The sequence below is a fragment of the Acanthopagrus latus genome, chromosome 13 (assembly GCF_904848185.1).
Source record: "Acanthopagrus latus isolate v.2019 chromosome 13, fAcaLat1.1, whole genome shotgun sequence".
Classification (NCBI taxonomy): Eukaryota; Metazoa; Chordata; class Actinopteri; order Spariformes; family Sparidae; genus Acanthopagrus; species Acanthopagrus latus.
This window is the reverse complement of record NC_051051.1, coordinates 10,457,679-10,475,580: the sequence shown is the minus strand read 5'-3', so window position 1 is coordinate 10,475,580 and position 17,902 is coordinate 10,457,679. Positions and strand designations below refer to the sequence as shown.

The window sequence follows — 17,902 nt, the reverse complement described above, 5'->3', positions numbered from 1 at the left end:
TTGACAGAGAATGTTTGACAAAGGAAAAAGGAAAGAAATATGTCAAGACAAGAAAGGTAAATGTACCCTATAGTATAATGCAGCCATGCATGTGGCACCGGTGCGTGTATTGTTTGAAATCCAATATTTCCGGCTAATTTAGCTCTAAAAATGCAGACCAGATTTATTGCACGCTACACATAAATACATGTGCAAGCATATATTGTAAACCCAGAGACTAGGTGACATATTAGGCTTACATGCCATGTGTTTAACTTCCTGATGCGATTCAGTGTGTTTGTTTTAATGTCTTCCTCTCATTCACACATCCAAATGTGAGGTTCACCCTTTTGCCCAAGGACACTTTAACATGTGGGCACAGGGGGTGGCAGGTATCAAACCGTCAGCCCTGTGATTAGTGGAACGACTCACTCAGTCTCCCGGGACCCGGGAGGGCTTCGATGATGGTAATTTCAGAAAAATGAAAATGCGCCCGAAGCGACTGGCGATGGGAATTATATATTTGTGGAAAGATGAGATGCGAGCAGAGCAGGACAGTGGTTAGAGGTCACGTGACTCACAGCGAAAGAGAGGTGTTCTTTATAACGACAGCCACACTGCAAGGACGAGGCCGTCATTATAGTGTTGACAAATGTGTCTGGTCAGTAATGAGCAGCTACAGTAGAAAGAAAGGTGCCAATATATTTTATTTAATGTGTCATGTTTTTATGAAAAGCAACCACGGGTTAAAGGTCATATTGATGTAGACAAATATTTTTTTTATGACTATACAACTACAGTGCTTAACATTATGACTGTGAATCAATAATTCTAAAATATTAGCCGGGTCCTAAATGATTGTTTTGTTTATGTCGTAGTATGTAAGAATTCTGGTGGGTGGTTCCAGCTCATGACAAGGTTTGTTAGCCAACAGTGCCGTTGGTATCTGTGTTCTGTCAGCCATCGACAGTCTTGGTAGTTGCCGGTTTGTGGAAATGGGCATTAAACATGGCTGAGTTTAACAGCATACGCACAGCATACTGTACTGCCCTAATGTTAGCTCGCTAGTGTTAGCAGCAACAAAGCTAGCTGGTTTTAGCTATGATATTGTTTGCCAGCTAACATTAGCAACTTTAACGTTAGCCAGCTGGCATTAGCTACATCAGCTAGTGCAACAAACCGCCGCTTATGAAATGAAACGGCGCCTTTAGAGGAACACGCAATCCGTTTTAGCTTCGGATATTCATCCGCGTCAACATGAATTGAAATGACTTGAATTAAATTAGCATAGTTAATGTGAGCCAGCTAGTGTTAGCAATGTCAAGGTTAGCTAGCCAGCGTTAGCAGCCTTAACATAAGCTAGCTGGCATCAGCTACATCAGCTAGTGCAACAAACTGCCATTTGAGGGATGATCCCGTCAAAAGCTGCGTTGTATCATGAATGCAACGGTGCCCTTAGAGGGACACGCAATCAGTTTTAGCTTCAGATAGTCTTCTGTGTTCACACGAATTGACATGATTACATTAAAGTGAAAAAAAATAACAGTTATAAAAATATATATACATGTTGGACATACGCAGATGCCTTTTCTATGATTTTCTCAATGCTGTGTTTATGCTGTTCACGTTGCTACATCACCATACACCCATACACCAGTGATGCGACACTCCCAATGCTTCATTCGTCGTCCAGTCGCTATTCCAGGAGTTGATTAGCGAGGCTGTTTACAGTTCTCCCTCCTCATTAACAGTGCGGGCAGTGAATCCCGGCCGGATGATCTTGGAATCTCTGCTCTCCAATTACTAGCTGTCAACATCCTCTATGTGAGGATGACTTCCACAGTGCGATAATGACAAGAACTGCGCTTGTAAACAACAAATAATATGAGTCCTAAGATGAGAGGATATCCATCGGAATTCATCTCAAAATGCTTTGACTGGCACTTGAACATTTCCGGGTGGACACAGATGGACGGGCCGGCTGATATGAACAGGAGCGTGCTCATTAGTCATAGGTCAACTATGTACGAGCAAATTCCCAGAGCACAGAGCGGAGACAGGGGGGAGTAAATGATGGCGTCGGGCAGAGAGACGAGACCAAGGGAACACTGTGAATGATGAAAAGGGGAAGTGCAATTCAGGGCGGCTTCAGAGAAAGAGAGAAAAAAAAGGGATGAATTTCATTAACGGTAAAAGCTAGCTGATATGCATCACTGATTGGCAAACTGCCAGTCGATGATGGATAACAGAGCGCGAGGAGGATCGGAGGGAGAGCGGAGGGAGAGGGCGGCCGCGTGGCATCAAGATGAAGCAAACAATGGAGGAATAAAAGCACGGTTGCAACGGAGCCAGTGGCAAGCTTAGTGCATTACAATGATGGATGAAGCATAGCAGAGATATTAAAAAGGGACTGTGAGCAAGTAGAAACAGCTGAGAACAAAAGACAGCAGGTTTATTTCCACCTCAGTGGGAGGCCATTTTATTGGAGCAGCCTGCAACCTCATAGCAAAACTAAACGCCAGCAGAATAACGCTGATTCTCATTTCTCAAGCGGTCCTGTGCGCTGGCCTCTCAGAGGTTTCCTTTGTTGCACTAGGTTCGATGTGGCCGTGCGTCACCTGCGCGAGTGCCAGGGCTTAATTCGATTGTGAAACTCACACCTCGGAGGTGTTTTTTCGCTCTTCTCTGCAGCGTAAACACTTCTGGCGCTTGTCAGCTAAATCAGCACATTTCGCATCCAGCGAACGACACTTCCCCGCTGTCCTCGAGGATTTCATCATGGCGCACTCTTGTCCAGGTTGATTACAGCGCACGCCCAGGTGCACAGCTCCGATCGCTGGCATACCAGAGTAATAGCTCTGATTCTTCAAAAAAAACCCACACAGACTCTGGGAGAGACACAAACGCTTCAAAATGTGTTGCGTGCGGGAAAAAAGAAAAAAAAAATACAACACCCCAGCAGCATCTAGTAGGAACGAACTCATTTGGGTAGTTTAGAAGATAAGCTAGATGGCTGGATGATAGATGAAGGGGGGAATTTAGTAACCTTGTTGTTCCTAACTTATTTATCTATTGATTTCTAAGCATTTTTATGTGTAATAATGTAATGGAAGAACTACCCAGTAAAAGTAAAAGTAACGATTTCACACTGAAAAACACTCCATTATGTAAACTACGACCACTGCTGATGAGAATCTACGTACAAGAAACGTTCACGGACGAGGTTAACGTTTAAAAGTGTCATTCATGCAATGTTTTTGGGGTTTTTTTGCTATGCAAAAAATTGAGCTGATACAAAAAGTAGTCAACAAAATGCAACAGAGAGAGAAGGAGCGGGCATCGGCAAATCGGTGAATAAAAGAAGTGGCCTGCAAAAACAGGAACACGAGGAACACCAGAGACACAGGACTCAAAGACATGTACAACAAGTTTGCATAGATATATATTCAAACTGAGGCGTAAACAGATGAAATGATCTAATCCCAGACGGTGTAATTGGAAATTGTTTAAAGGTGGCGCATCTGCACTTAGTTTAGGAGATTTAGAAGTCTAACATGAACGGCGGCTGTTTGATTAGATTTAATGCCATTCTGGACAGACGTCGGCTCCACTCAGCACCGTTCAACACGGAAGACATTGTGTGTAATCAACCTTGAAGATTGTGCTCATCACAGCCTATGATAGGCCCTGTTCGCTAATCGTTTTGCTTCGTGTCGGACCGTTTGAAGCCACTTTTAAATGTCTGTCACTCTTCATCCATCACTCTAAAAGGACAGGACCCATTGTTCCCTCTCAGCGTATGCAACAAAAATTATCTGGCATCATTAGGTCTCACACTGTTTCAGGGGAAATTACAGTTTTGGAGTAAAAGGTTTTTAAGTATTTTAAACAAAACTATATCAAAACCTCAAAAACAAAAGAAAAAAACAACTTTGTACAACAGTATGTGCTGCACACAACTAATTCCTAGGGTCCGCAAATGCAAAGCACACAGCGGTGCGTCTGCAGCGATGCGTGTGAATGCCAAGGTTAAAACTGCATACATAAAACACAAAGTAATGGCCCTGCAGAGACCGGACCCCGGGCTGCAGACCGAGAGATAGATCAGATGATAACAATGGAGCTGACAGCAGCATCCACCAGCCTCTTGTCCTCTGTCAGGACCCAGATGTCGGGAGATTAAAGGTTCAGTCCGACCAGAAGGACATAACGTGAAGTATTTTGCATCTTACGGTCAATGGGAGAGCTACATCGACTGAAACCGGTTGAATGCCGTAAGTGACTTGAATGAATCACAGACTCTCTCTGTTATTTTAGGACTCGGAGTGTAATCTTGCCTGGAGACAAAAAGATCCGGTGGAGCCGCCCACAGTCCGCCGGGCACAATAGTACAGTATCCCTAACAAGGACAGGCTTATAGCACAAGAGCGACAGTCAAGGAGGGATTAAACCAGATCAGAAAAAGAAAAAGAAAGAGGAGCGTGCAGTTAGTTGAAGTTCTGGTACCGAAAGAGAGGACGACAGAAGGACTCATGCACATAGGTGACTGACTTTTAACCAGACAGCCTGGGTTCAAACTCCAGCGACAGCCAGAATCGTTCCTGCTCAAGTGTCCCTGAAAAAGGGGCCAGCTTGACACAGTACAGGCGACTCGGAGCCAGCTCATTGCTGTGCCTCCCAATCAGTCTGTGCAGTCCCGTTCCTCTGGTGCTGTTTCACGTTTGCCTGCTCGCGCCAGGATTTCTGTAGAATATCGATGAATAAAATCTCTCTTCCCGTGCACATGCGAGCGGAAGCAGAGATTATTCGCACAAGCATGACCCCCAAGAACCGCTCGAAGGTCACCGTAGAAAATTCAGCGGAGTGCGGAACCACCAAGGGTTTTGGCTTAACATTAAGGGACGCTAAGGAAACTGAGCCAGACGTGTTTAGAAAGACGTATAAACAAAACATTTGCAGAAACCTTGACAAGCTTGCATTTCGTGTTTTTTAAGGCCACAGGCTGATAGTATTTGCTGTACGCACAAGCATTACACACTTTGCACTGGTACCTCTACACCAGGGGTCACCAACACGGTGCCCGCGGGCACCAGGTAGCCCCCAAGGACCACATGAGTAGCCCGCAGGCCTGTTCTAAAACTGAAAATTGAATATTGATATCATCTGTTTCCCACCTTGTTAAGTCATTGTTGATAATTATTGTGAGAATCATTAACGTGATCAGTGTCTTCACATAGATGAGTATCATTAATCATTAATAATCATATATAACTAAAGGCAAACTGAGCAAATTTGTTATTTCAGAAGAGTGTATCAAACTGGTAGCCCTTCGTATGACTCAGTACCCATGAAGTAGCTCTCAGTTTTAAAAAGGTTGGTGACCCCTGCTCTACACAAACACTCCTCTCCTGTAGGCGGTGCAGGTGTTAAAGCATGTTTACACTGATGTAACATCTTTCCAGACATACAACACTCTGACTCAAGAGGTAAGTTTAAGTTTGTGCAATACAAACTAGTAGCACTGGTTGGTTAACAGCTAAAGCGTGGATGGAAACAGGAAAGAGCATGAAACAAATCAACCAGGTAAAATTCCTGCCACAAAGAGGATATTTAAAGAAGTAGTTGGCTCGTTTCGATAGCGACAGCAGAGCATTAGACAGGAGTGGAAAAGAAATGTAAACTGTGAGAGGCAATATAAAGGCTACATTTTCAGAGAATGAACATGTCTTTGGTGGCAGCAGCCAGGGTGAAAAGCCTGAGAAATGAGGGTTGCTCAGAAAAGAGAATAGCGAGCGAGGCATTCTTTTGAGCGTAACGCAGAATCATAGATTATGTTTCTTAGCTGTTGAAAGCTTTTAACGGCATACTAACACTAACGTACAAGACAGCTCTCACCATGTAATCATCATCTGGTGGCTCTGGGTAAAGTGAAGAGCGACACCTTTATCTGATTTGATCTTGTTTTCCCATTCCCTGCGTCTTTGTCACCTCGGAGCATCAGTTGAGCTAATAAACAGTGATTAACATCGGAGCTGGATAAAATGCGCTGGGACTCTATCGGTAAATGAACGGGCCCATTGAGCCCATCCTGACGCCGCCGCTCCAGTAAGCCTCTGCCTGCCATGTTGGTTTTCCTCTCCTCGGCCCGCAGAATGGCAGCCATATCTAATTGGCCCATCTAATTTGCTGCTCTACCAGTGTGTGTTTGTGCGAGTATCCGTGTGCGCACATGCACCATAGAAACCATCTGTTCACAGTGAGCTAGCATGAGTCACAGAGCAGATCTGAGCCATGGCATCTGGGGGTATGGCATCCGCTCTCCTCCCTGCGCCAACCTCTCCATGCTCCTCCATCTTTCCGCTCTTTTTCTCCGCTCTCCATTTTCCCCCCTCTGCTCATTTCGACTCATTGAATTTCGCTTCCTTCATATCGTCGCATCACCCTTCAGCTCATCGTCTCCCGTCAGCTGCCCCCTCCCCCGCCCCCACTTTTGTTCATTCGATTTTCCACTCTTATTTCATTAAAGAGACGATGGATAGAGGCGAGTGTCCTCTAATAACACAAAGTTTGTTTTGGCAATTGAATTTCCATCGCGGAGTCAAGCGCATAGGCTTCATCGCTCCCAACCCCCCCCCCCCACTAGATCCCTTATCGGCTATGTAATGGAGTCTGTCAATCACAGTGGAATTAGCAACGCATCCCCCTCGGTTTCTTACATGCACAGATCCTCTCTTTTCTGACGCACACGCACGCACACATGCATCACTGAAACACCTCAGGGGGATGTCAGCAACTGGGCTAAAGTGAGGATTGGGTTAATGGCTAATCGATGTCATATAGAGTAACCTATAGCCCCTCCGACTGCTAGACAAACACACACATACACCCGTGCATACTTATAGCAAACAGGCGGTAAGAATCAATCAAGGCCTTAACAGTTTAGCTCACTTTCACCTCGGTTACCTCAGTGCGATCGTGTGTGTTTTCATTATAGGTCTCCTGTAGCCGCGATTTGTTTCACTTCAAGCAATCTACAGTAGATCTGGAGGCAATTCATTTCTTTGTTGCTTCAAATGCGTTAAAGGTGTCAGTACTATTGACTTTGTCAAATATGGACTACGCTTCTGGGTTTGACAAGTGAAAAAAAAAAAAAATCATCATGTTCATGTTGTAAATTACAGTCCCACTTAAGGGTATTGCACTATACTAATATTGTCTATATACTCAAAAATGAAATACTGATATTGTGTCAATAACACACATATTACAGTATCCTGTAAATAATAAGGAGGAGGAAAAAACACAAAAATGAAATCAGAATATTCTCCATCACCTCTTGTGGTATGAAGCCATTCATATAGTTTGGTTTTCGTTTTTCATTGAAAACCAACAGAAGAAGATGTCAACGAGGCAATTGTCCATGTTAAATGTCATTTTTCACTGCAGAGAGCACGATAAGGAGATAATCCATGAAGACCATGGTATTGGCGTGCAGGTAGAACTCTTAAAAGGACATTGATTTCTCCAAAACATCAAAACAAACAAACAAACAAAAACATTTTGTGCGTCTAATCTGGATGATCCAACCATCGTACATCGTGATTATGTACTGATGACTGGGCAAATCATAGCATGTTGTCCTAGGACACACAACTGGTTGTGCACACTTACGTATGCATACGCACGTACAGATTGATAAGAGCAGACTGACAAGCAATGACAGTCGGGGAGTTTAAACTCTGGGGATACTTCCTCTAACCCACTTTACTTGAGCGCTGCAATTCTCTCCACCCTATCGCTTTATTCCTTAATGATTTCTTCTAGCCATATCATCCAGGGCCCCTAATGGAGTCCACTTCGCTCGCTGATCAATGGGGAAAAACGAACAACTGAGCCTGGGCTTTCTTCTCCGCAGTGCAGAAGGAGGTACCGGGTTGCCGCGGCTCCCCCAACATCCTTGACTGGAAGGACGTGTGAGAACTCATCTGTCAATCTGTCTGTTTCTTTGATCTGAGCTGGAGCGCAGTGAGGGGGGGGAGCAAAGATCCCTGGGGTGGTGGAGGAAAATCCGGGTACTGCAAACAAGCATCGCACGCACAGTTCCCGACACTGACCTGTTTGCGCGCCCATTTTTCAAATACAAGTAGGTTAAGGCAGATGATGTGGTCTTGAAGGCACCGTCGGCTTTAGAACGCTCAGTGGATCGGTTGGCAGCCAGAAGTGACGGCGGATCTAAATAACCCATCTTGTCATCTTATTTACCCTGGACGAGATAATCCCAGTCCAAACTGGACATCATGCTGTACTTAATAACAATGGAAACTAGTGACTGAGACCATAAAATGATTTGGACTGCGTGTGCTGATATAACAAGTCAAGTGAATAAGTAGGGTCATTTTCTCATAAGCTTGCATACAATCAGAGGTGTTTTTGGAACCATCGGAGTGGTACATAAAAATCTATCTTTTTTTAATGCCTTCCTGCCTGCCTTAGTGTCTGGTGTTCTTTTTTTCTTAAGGTTCAAAACAAACAAGTAGAAGAAAAAATAAATAGTTTCAAAGCATTGCAAAAACACAAAAAACTTTCAAAGTTTCCCCAATTACCCAAAGAAAGGTTCAGGAAAAGGCCATCGTATAACACGCTTGTCGAAGCTCAACAAGTCCTCACTCGCTGGGAAAGAAGGGAGAGACAGAGGGAGCGACAGAATGAGAGAGTGTTATCTACAGTCAAGCCCACTTTGGTTCTGGAAGGCTCAAACAGAGTGGAGAGTTCAAATGCCTCCCAGCTAAAGGTCACAAGCACCACGCTGAGTCAAAAGAGGAAGTAAATGTTCTCGCTCGCCCTCCCATCCTCCTGCCGCTCTCATCATCACTCTCTCTCTCTCTCTCTCTCTCTCACACACACACACACACACACACACACACACACACACACACACACACACTCACAGGACTGAACATCAAAGGGCCCTTAATCTCCTGCCTCTCATGTCTATCACCCGTTATTCCATTTTGGTCTCACCGAGCTCTGAGCAGCAGCGGCGGGAAGAGGAACATTCTGCTGCAGGCGCTACTTTTAAAAAACTTCTAGCTTTCTCTCGCTGTGCTGGCAGGTGTTTCTGTGCCCGGTGAGTGCGTACGAGTGTGTACGTGTGTTTGTGTGGTTGACAGGTAATATAAAATGGCCTACAGTGAGTGAGGGGCGATAGATTACCGAAAGAAATTCTGCACATGCCAGATGACATGCCAGAGGTCGCTGTTACATTTCATTTCCATCTTGGTGGATGCGCTTCTCACAGTGAAGAGTCAGATTCAGTCTGATGTATTTTCATGGGATAAACTCTGATGTTTTCGGTGTGGCGGAGACTTTTCTCTCGCCTGAATCTCATCAGATTGATTCATGTTGGTGTTACTAGCAGGGTGATTTATTCGGAAAAAGTACGATACAAATGAAGCTATTGTCTGGAGGAAAAGGAGGGGTAAATGTAATACTCTTAATTATGTTGGATCCAAGTGCCATGTGTTTTGCACACATTTTTGACTTGACAGATATGCTTTAGATGCTGGAGGGAATTTACACTTTGAGCAATTAATAGCGCGTAACAATAAAAGAGACGAGAAGAAGAGGAATGTTGCATCTCGCCATTGTTGCACACAAAGACTGCGGCTGACAAATACTTTCATGATGGACTCATCCACTGATTATTCTGCTGATTATTATTATTCATTTTGTCAACAATGGAGACATGAAAGCAGATATAAATGGTGCCAGGCTGCCAGCCTGACTTCATTTCCGTCAGAAAGGATGTGCCCTGTGCCAGACAACATTGCATATTGAAAGCAAGGTCTATAGGAAACTGATCTAAACGCTGATGATGTCATTATTCTACAGCCATTACACTGTGCAGTCCACACTTGTCTTTTCCCAGTTTAATGAAGAAATGAATAATTAAGAAAAAAGCTCCAGGTGACGTCTCAAACTCGACACCGACTCACGCGCTTGCTTAACTTTTGCCGAACATCTGGAACGCAAGAGGTGATTCAGCACAGCCGATCTGTTTTTGTTGGCCGGCGCTGGCTCAGGCACATGTGAGCTGACCAATCAGAGCAAACAGGGTGTTCAGGAGGTGGGGGGCTTTAATAGACAGGAGTTAGAAAGAGGAGGGATACAGTGCTGCTGTATGAGGAAACTGATGTAAGATGTAAGCCTATTCTGGAAGTGACCCAAAATGAAAATGAGCATAAAAAGTGTCCTTCAGTGTTGTTTCATGACTATGCACAGTGTGTCTATGGTGACTTTTTTATAGTGCCACCCAGTTAGATTGAATTTTATGTCTTATCCAACCTGCATAAGTTACACTCCAATCTGGTGACAGACTGGAGAATAACTACGATAACTATAAAGGAATGGCCAGTCCTCTCTCTCATGGCCTCATTTGCTTATGTAGGCCATCTCGAGGCTGACTGTTTCATAACCTGCCTCCTTGAAGTATGATTTAAGAAGCTGGGATTATTAAATGTTTGGTATTTTTTTATCTAAAAAAAACATACATTTAACTGATGATCAAAATATCTGATTAATATGTTGTTTATCGATAAATCGACTGATCACTTCAGCTCTATTGCACACACACACACACACGACAACATCATTCGTCAATACTCACAACGCAATTAGAGCACTGCTCATCGATTAAAGCCTTTCCCCCTCATTGTGTTTTTACCCAGACACGGAGAAATGAAGAAAGATACATGACTGAAACAGATACGGACAAGCTTTAAAAAGGGAATTTGTCTTTCTTTCACTTTTCCTAAAAAATAATAAATAACCATGTTCTCCCCTGGAGCCCCAAAGGGAGTCCTCTTTTTCCCCTACTCAACATCAGATAAAAAAAAAAAAAAAAAGCGCCACCCTCACGTTGATGCACAGTCTGTATTCATTTTCAACCAATGAGGGAGAGAGAGAGAGAGAGAGAGAGAGAGAGAGAGATGAAACAAGCCTGAACGCAAAAAGGAGGGGATGGGGGAGGGGGGGGGGGGTATCAAGGGTAAGGAGTGATGACATAACAGGGGGCCTGGCATGCGTGAGAGTGGAGGTGCTTACGTCAACTGTAACTGGGAGAGGAAAGAAAAAAAGCATTCCTTATGTAGGTCACATTAAAAACACATGCGAGCCGCCGCAAATTCAGCCAACTAACCGACCAGCCTGTAGAGCAGCTCTGAAACCACAGCTGCGAGTAAACCTCCCGTTCTCAGTGACTGTGTGTGAATTAAAAGTAAAAGCCTCCCTGCACTGTTATTTCTGCTAACACTGGCAATAATAAGAGCCTGTCCGACTACTGATGAGTCTGAGGAATGGCTCTCACGGCTCTGTTTTCTTTACATGCACTCAAGACAAAACAAGCCGTGTTCAGTATAGGAAACAACCACTTATCACTCTTGCACCAAATTGAAGAAATTCATACTATATTTTCTACTTTTCGGAAGTTTAATTTAAGGCGGATGTGCATAATATCACATCAACGTTGCACCGGGTCATCGCACTTTACTCATGAATCTTAAAGATCCCCTCCAGCGTTGTTTTAAGATGCATATAAAATGCTCGAATAACTGCACGTCAGATACAGTGTTTCCACACAAAATCACGTTAAATTATCTTAAATGACCTAATCCTTAAAACAACACCTACTCCTACGCTCCATTTTAAAATTTAAGAATCTGTGAATAGCTAATTGTTTTTTGGGGGGTTTTTTGTTTTCAAAGTTCAACTGTCGGACACAAGATATTTTCCATTTCATTTAAAGCTCATTTATGAACACCTGGACCAGAGTTGGCTTTCAAACTACACCTTGAAATCCGACAGAGTGACTTTGCTTTAAAAATGAACCGGGAAACCGATTAGCTACTGAACTAATACTTTTAAGTTGTTAAAAAGTTTCAGCTCATCAGCCTCAATTTCACAGTCTACTTTACTAGGTCATTCTGAGGTGAAGAGCGTCCCCGACATTTCTTTGGGCCAATCGTGTCTGAAACGTGCACAAAAACGAAAATGTGCTTTTCAAAAGCGCTGCAGCTCAGCAGTTGTCGTTGACCTGGTGCCGGTTCATGGAAATACAGAGTGAAGATTAAACTGTAGGCGGGGTGGAGCTCAGGGAGAAAAGAAAACAAACTGGAACATAATGAATGTGGGAGGGGGCTATTTATGCAAACTCTATTCATGAGGGGGATACGGCAATAAAGACGGCCTGGTGATGGTAATGATGTGCTCATGATGTAGCGATGAACTGGCTCTTTGTGAAACGACCACTGGGATTAACAAATAGATAACCAACGCACTGTAAACAAGCAAACAAAAAAAAGGAACAAGACATACATCAAATCTCACAAAACGGTAGAACAGCAGATCAGCAACGAGCGGACTCACGGTGGGCCGTCCTGCAGGGGTCACTCTGCGTGCTGTCGGCGGAGTGGGCCGAGGAGACGGAGGACACGCTGGAGCTCCTGACGAAGCCGAAGGCTGCGAGGCGCCCCCCGGGGAGGCGGCTGGAGCTGAAGCCGGGTGGACGCAGACCAGACTGGCTCGCCTTGGGGAGCATAGAGCGGGAGGCTGCAGCCTGGGGCTGAGCTGCTGCTGCTGCTGCTGCTTGAGGAAGAGGAGCAGGAGCGTGGTGGGTGAAGACTTCATCTGTTAGAAGCACACAAAAGGAAGAAATTGTGCTTTTTTTGATGTCTTATTAGACTTTTAAACAGAAAGCAATTCAGAAAGGTAGATTTCTAAAGGGACAGTTCACCCCAAAATAAAAACATACATCTTTCAGTGCATCTTTTCAGCGCTAGTGCTCGTCTCATGGTGCTCAAGCAGGGTTTGGTTCGGTACAGAGAGAAAATAGGTCCCGCATGAAACCACTCTCAGCATGGTCTGTGGATTAGCTTCAGTAACTGGGTCATGATTTCTGGAAAGAGGCATTTCTGTTGAGTTTGTCGATTATCACTTCTTGGTGCTTTGCGCGCCAAAATCTGAGCGCCATCTAGTTCCACTGTACTCCAGAGGAGAAAGACGCATTTCCAAAACTCAGCAACTCACAGCAAAACAATCTAGATGGAAAACTATCGCTTCTTGATTCGGGGTTGAACTGTCCCTTTAAAAACTACACGGAGTGTCCTTAGTTAAACTGATATTATCCATATGGGGGAATATAGGCAGCAGCCAGACAATGGTAAACAAACATCATCCATCCCCTGCATTTCAACTTGAGACGCAGCATATGGCGCATGTGCTGTGTGTGTGTGTGTGTTTAAATGACTACTGTAAACTCATTAAGCACCACTCACATACCAACAAAATGCAGGGGGGGGACCCGGCATAGCTGTGATGTTTATTTCCCCTGTGAATCATTCATCATCCTGCGTTGACTAAGCACTTAGTGTGCCCACTAAGTGCCGCTAAGTCCAGGAAGTTCCTCTATGTCACGACTCTGACTGCTACAGCAAGCAAATATAATAACTGTACACACAACAACCTGCCAACAGCTGCTTCTGGCCGCGCTCGCAGGCTGGGCCGGCGGCCAGCGGCATCTCTAGTGTCGTCACTGTTACGACATTCAACGTGACGCCCCGCAGTTCAGATCCTTAGATGTGCCTTACATACATTGTATTTGCCTGTGTTTATGGTTCATTACATGATCAGTAATTCCCTCGCTGCTGGGTCCAGAAGGTTCAAATGCAAGCCGGATTAAAAGAGGGGAGACAATGAAAAGGAGGGAAAAAACGTCTTCACAGAGGAAAGAGAAAGGAAAGACGGCGAATCACAGATAGAATGGGAGGATAAATAAGTAATCACGGCTCCATAGTGGCAGCTATTGTCAGCGAGCAATGGGAAGAAATCCTCCCCTCTCCGTTATCTGCGGTTTCCCACAGCAAAAGAGATGAGATGTGCAGGCATGAACAAACGAGACACACACACACACACACACAGTGGGCAGTGGGCAAATCCCCGCGCCTTGGAGAGGAGGCCCATCTTGGCTGCCCCGAGCCTGCAGCACAAGGTTTAGATCCTGCAGGCTGAAGAGGAGCATTATCCCCTGCTGGCTGCAGAGATAAGGTGGGCAGCCCTCCTTTTTCTCTCTATTTGGCACAGCTGGGCGCTCCAATGCATGCCACAGGGTAACCACCGCAGCAAAAACAAGACAAAACTCTAAGAGGGAGAACGCCAGCTCTGTGCGAAACAAAGTGGGGCAGGAAGGAGGGAGGAGAAAGTCTCCGGCGTGGCTCGCCTCCAGTGTCACCAGTACCGCTGTCTTCCTCCTTCTTCAATATCTGCCTGTGTGCCACATTGGCTGTTTATTAGATTGGAGCTCGCTGTTCTTCAGCGAGAAGGTCAGGATCATTAAAGATAAATGTCCTCATTTCCCTCCTGCGCCCCCTCCGCTCCATCTGAGAGACGAGGGAGAGGAGTGAGACTGACAAACATCGGCTGTAGCCTGGCTGTCATAGACCTGTGCTCCTGCGAAATGAAAACGCACATTATTCATGAGACTCCAAAGAGGAATCGAAAAGGAGATAACATGATTAAAGGTGCACTGCGTAGTTTTTTTTGTGGGGAAGACATTTTTATAGGAAGACAAAGATCTTCATCGACTGATTTTTTTTTTTTTAAATGCCTACTCTCTAATTTCATTCTGTTTTACTTTGTTTATATGTGGTGGACCCTGCCACCTTTATAGAGTCAAACAGTGTTCTGGGGAGCTTATTTCCCTCTGAGGACAGCTTGTCTATTCAGTTATGGAAAAGATGGATATATCTGAGTTTGAATTAAAATTGTAAATATTGAAATTCTTGAGTTTGAATTTTTTTTCTCCGAAACTACATAGTGCCCCTATAAATTCGACCATCTCTCTTTCTGTGTTTCTTTCAGTCCTACTTTTTTGGCTCTCCTTAGACTTTGTTTCTCCTAGATCTGCCAATCTCCTTTCTCCACAGTTTGTACCCAAAGCACCGTAAACTAGAATTCATAAAATGTGTAAAATGATGCATCATAAATCAGAAAAGCCTTGGCGTTTTCCCCAGGGGCTTGCAGTTTTCTCCCTTCACCACACACAGATTTTCAACAACTTCATTTCGCCTGTGGATCTGAAACACCACCGAGAAATGTTCTTTGAAACTGCAGCTGTCGAAATGGCATCCTAACGTGAGATGAACAAGGTTCGACAAGATCCTCTCTGGTACGAGCGCTGTAATGACCAATTTTAATCCCAACCCAAGGCGAGTTTAGTCAACCTGCGTGTATTTCCTCCACGCGGCGTTAAATTGCACGTCATCACATATATGATACTCGAGCGCGTTTGCAATTTCTGCGGAGGTGCTCGAGTGAAGCCGCGGGAAAAAAAGTGGGCGGGCTGGAGCTTTCGACGTGCAGAAGTTGCAGCAGGTTAAACGTCCCTGTCTTATAAGTAGTTCATCCTCATTATCATTACAATGCTGTTTGAAAAAAAACCTACACGGTGATTACGTGAGCCGTTAAGAGTACTTTGACTGCTGCACAATGGCTGTACAGTATAATTAATATAAGATGTGGATGCAAGATGGAGAGATTTCCCCTTCACAAAAGCCTGAAAAGGAGAAGGAAAAGAAAAGAAGCTTATGTCACGTGCGGCGTCAAGTGTTGGGGCTCAGATTTCTTCGGGACGCGGATGAGAGAAGCAACAGCGACAGTTCGAACGAGGGGAGAAAACAGGGACGCTGACGCACGCGACGCTGACTAATGTACTACATGTACGGTGTGCATGACTTTCAGCTGCTGTTTATCCAAAGCGACGTGTGCAGGGGGCGGCGGGGCTCCAGCAGGAAGATACTGACGTTACTTAAGAGTTAATTGCTTTGCACTTCAAAAGCACTGCACTTCCCAGAGGGCCGTGCAGCACCGAGACACCATGCATATGTTTTAATGGGGTTTATGATAAGCGAGCCTGGCACATCATTTGGCATTTTTTGGCTTTGCGAGTGTGTGAGCGTGCACATGTGCTTCCTTTTTTTTCCGCCGTGCATCCAGGTTATCGAGAGAGAGAGAGAGAGAGAGAGAGAGAGAGAGAGAGAGAGAGAGAGAGCAGATCAAATATGCATGCGTGTGATAAATGGCGCGGCCTTCCAGCAGTGTGCTGGGTGATGAGCAAATTTCGTTCTTCAACATCCCTGCGACAGTCGAGGGGCGAACTGTAAATCTGACTTCAGCGGGCCAGAGGTGGTATCTGAATCATCTGAATTAGAAATTCGCTCTGTGTGTGTGTGTGGAGGGGAAAGAGTGAGCAAGCTTTTATTTATTTATCTATTCTGTTTTGTAGATGGCAGCCTTCTGAAGCAGAAAAAAGTCCCCTCAGAGTTTTTCTTAAAGCCCTCCAATCAGATCAGCCAAAAATTAATCTCAGAGAGCGCATTTTAATGAGCCGCCTTCATCTCATGCCAATTTTAAGGGGGGGAGTGTGTGTGTGTGTGTGTGCGGGGGGGGGGGGGGGTACGGTCCCACGACTCATGCAGAGGAGAAGAGAGATAAGGTAGCTCTCTCCAGTGTGTCAAATTTTGGGTTTGCTGAAATCAAATCAGACACGTGCAGTAGCATCAAAAGAGGCCACCTCCATCTGGTATTCTATCTGTTTCCTGTGAGGGAAATGTTTTTTTGCTTTTTTTTTACCTGTGTTGTCTTGGCTTTTCTGATTGGTCGCTGGGCTCACAGCTTGGACCGGCTGGCTGAGCACCAGGGTCGATCTCTGACTTTGACCAGGTCCTCTGCCCTTGGCTGGCCCCGTAGTTGTCCTGGTGACAGCTCCCAGGCCCAGACGCAGACCCCTGCTGGAGCGCAGGAGGCTGCCGCTCCCTCCGGCCTGCGCAGCTGTCCGGGCCTGCAGCGCGTCCTCCGCCGCGCTCCCTTTAAAACTGCCAGATCTTCCTAACTGGGGATCAAAATAATGATATTAGCTTAAAAATAATTGCTGGCAATTGTCTTTTATCAGTTCCTGAGCAATTTTAAATGTCACCAGGTCCACAGACCATATCAGTGTGCAGTCCCATGTTATAGTGTTCATTAAGCAGAAGTTCTCAGAGAAAATCCAGTTGTTCTATAAACTGCAAAGAAATATCTATACTGGTTTATATAAAAACCCTTATAAGACCTCTAAATGACACTATATGTCTGGTAGCTGCAAAAAAAATCAGAGTAAAGTGTTAGTATGTGCATAGTTAACTGCTACAAATGCCTAATAAAGTATGCGTTCCTCTTAATCAGGCAACAAAACATAACAGTGACATAATAGGTAAGTTAATTCCACTCAATACATGTTTGTAGTGCGATCTCAAGCAGTTTTAGAACACTTATAAGAATAAGCTTAACAAGTTAACAAGTTACTTTAAAAGTGCATATAAATGTATTTTATAAACATCAATAAACATGTTGCATGTATGCTATTATTTACACTTAAGCTCTTAAAGATGTAAATAGTGAGCCCATGAGCAGCTATTGGGATTTAATGTTTAATGTCATATGCTGTATAATGTATATTTTGCCTTTGATATTGTGAAAATCACAGGTAGCAAAAAAAACATCTGATGCACCCTGTAATCTTATTAGACAACATAATAATTATATTTCACATCTGTAATTGTATCAAGATCAACTTGTCCCTCTGTTATCAAACATTAGAAAGACCAAATCCCAATGATTGTTTACAGTAGCTTTCGGATAAATAAACTGTACATCACGCGTTAGCTTACGTATCTCATATCATGACACTTTCACTGAAGTTCACTAAAGATTTTATTTACCTGTTTGGTCACTAAAGAAAATGACAGCTTGACTTTATCCCCGAATTAGCACTTAGTCTGACATTTTATTGTTGTGTAATTATCCAAGAAGCAACACAGTGCACAAAATAAGC

General features: G+C 44.4%; 1 protein-coding gene across 2 annotated transcripts in view; it reads right to left on the bottom strand.

The window, feature by feature from the left end:
- Positions 1 to 17,902, bottom strand: part of mtus2a (microtubule associated tumor suppressor candidate 2a) — a 49,291-nt gene that overhangs the window by 16,237 nt on the left and 15,152 nt on the right. For both annotated transcript variants that reach the window (XM_037120701.1, XM_037120702.1), the window contains exons 3-4: positions 16,663 to 16,921; positions 12,403 to 12,663 (exon numbers count right to left, since the gene is read on the bottom strand). In XM_037120701.1, the coding sequence (XP_036976596.1) occupies positions 12,403 to 12,663; positions 16,663 to 16,921 (520 nt within the window). The remainder of the gene's footprint in view (positions 1 to 12,402; positions 12,664 to 16,662; positions 16,922 to 17,902) is intronic.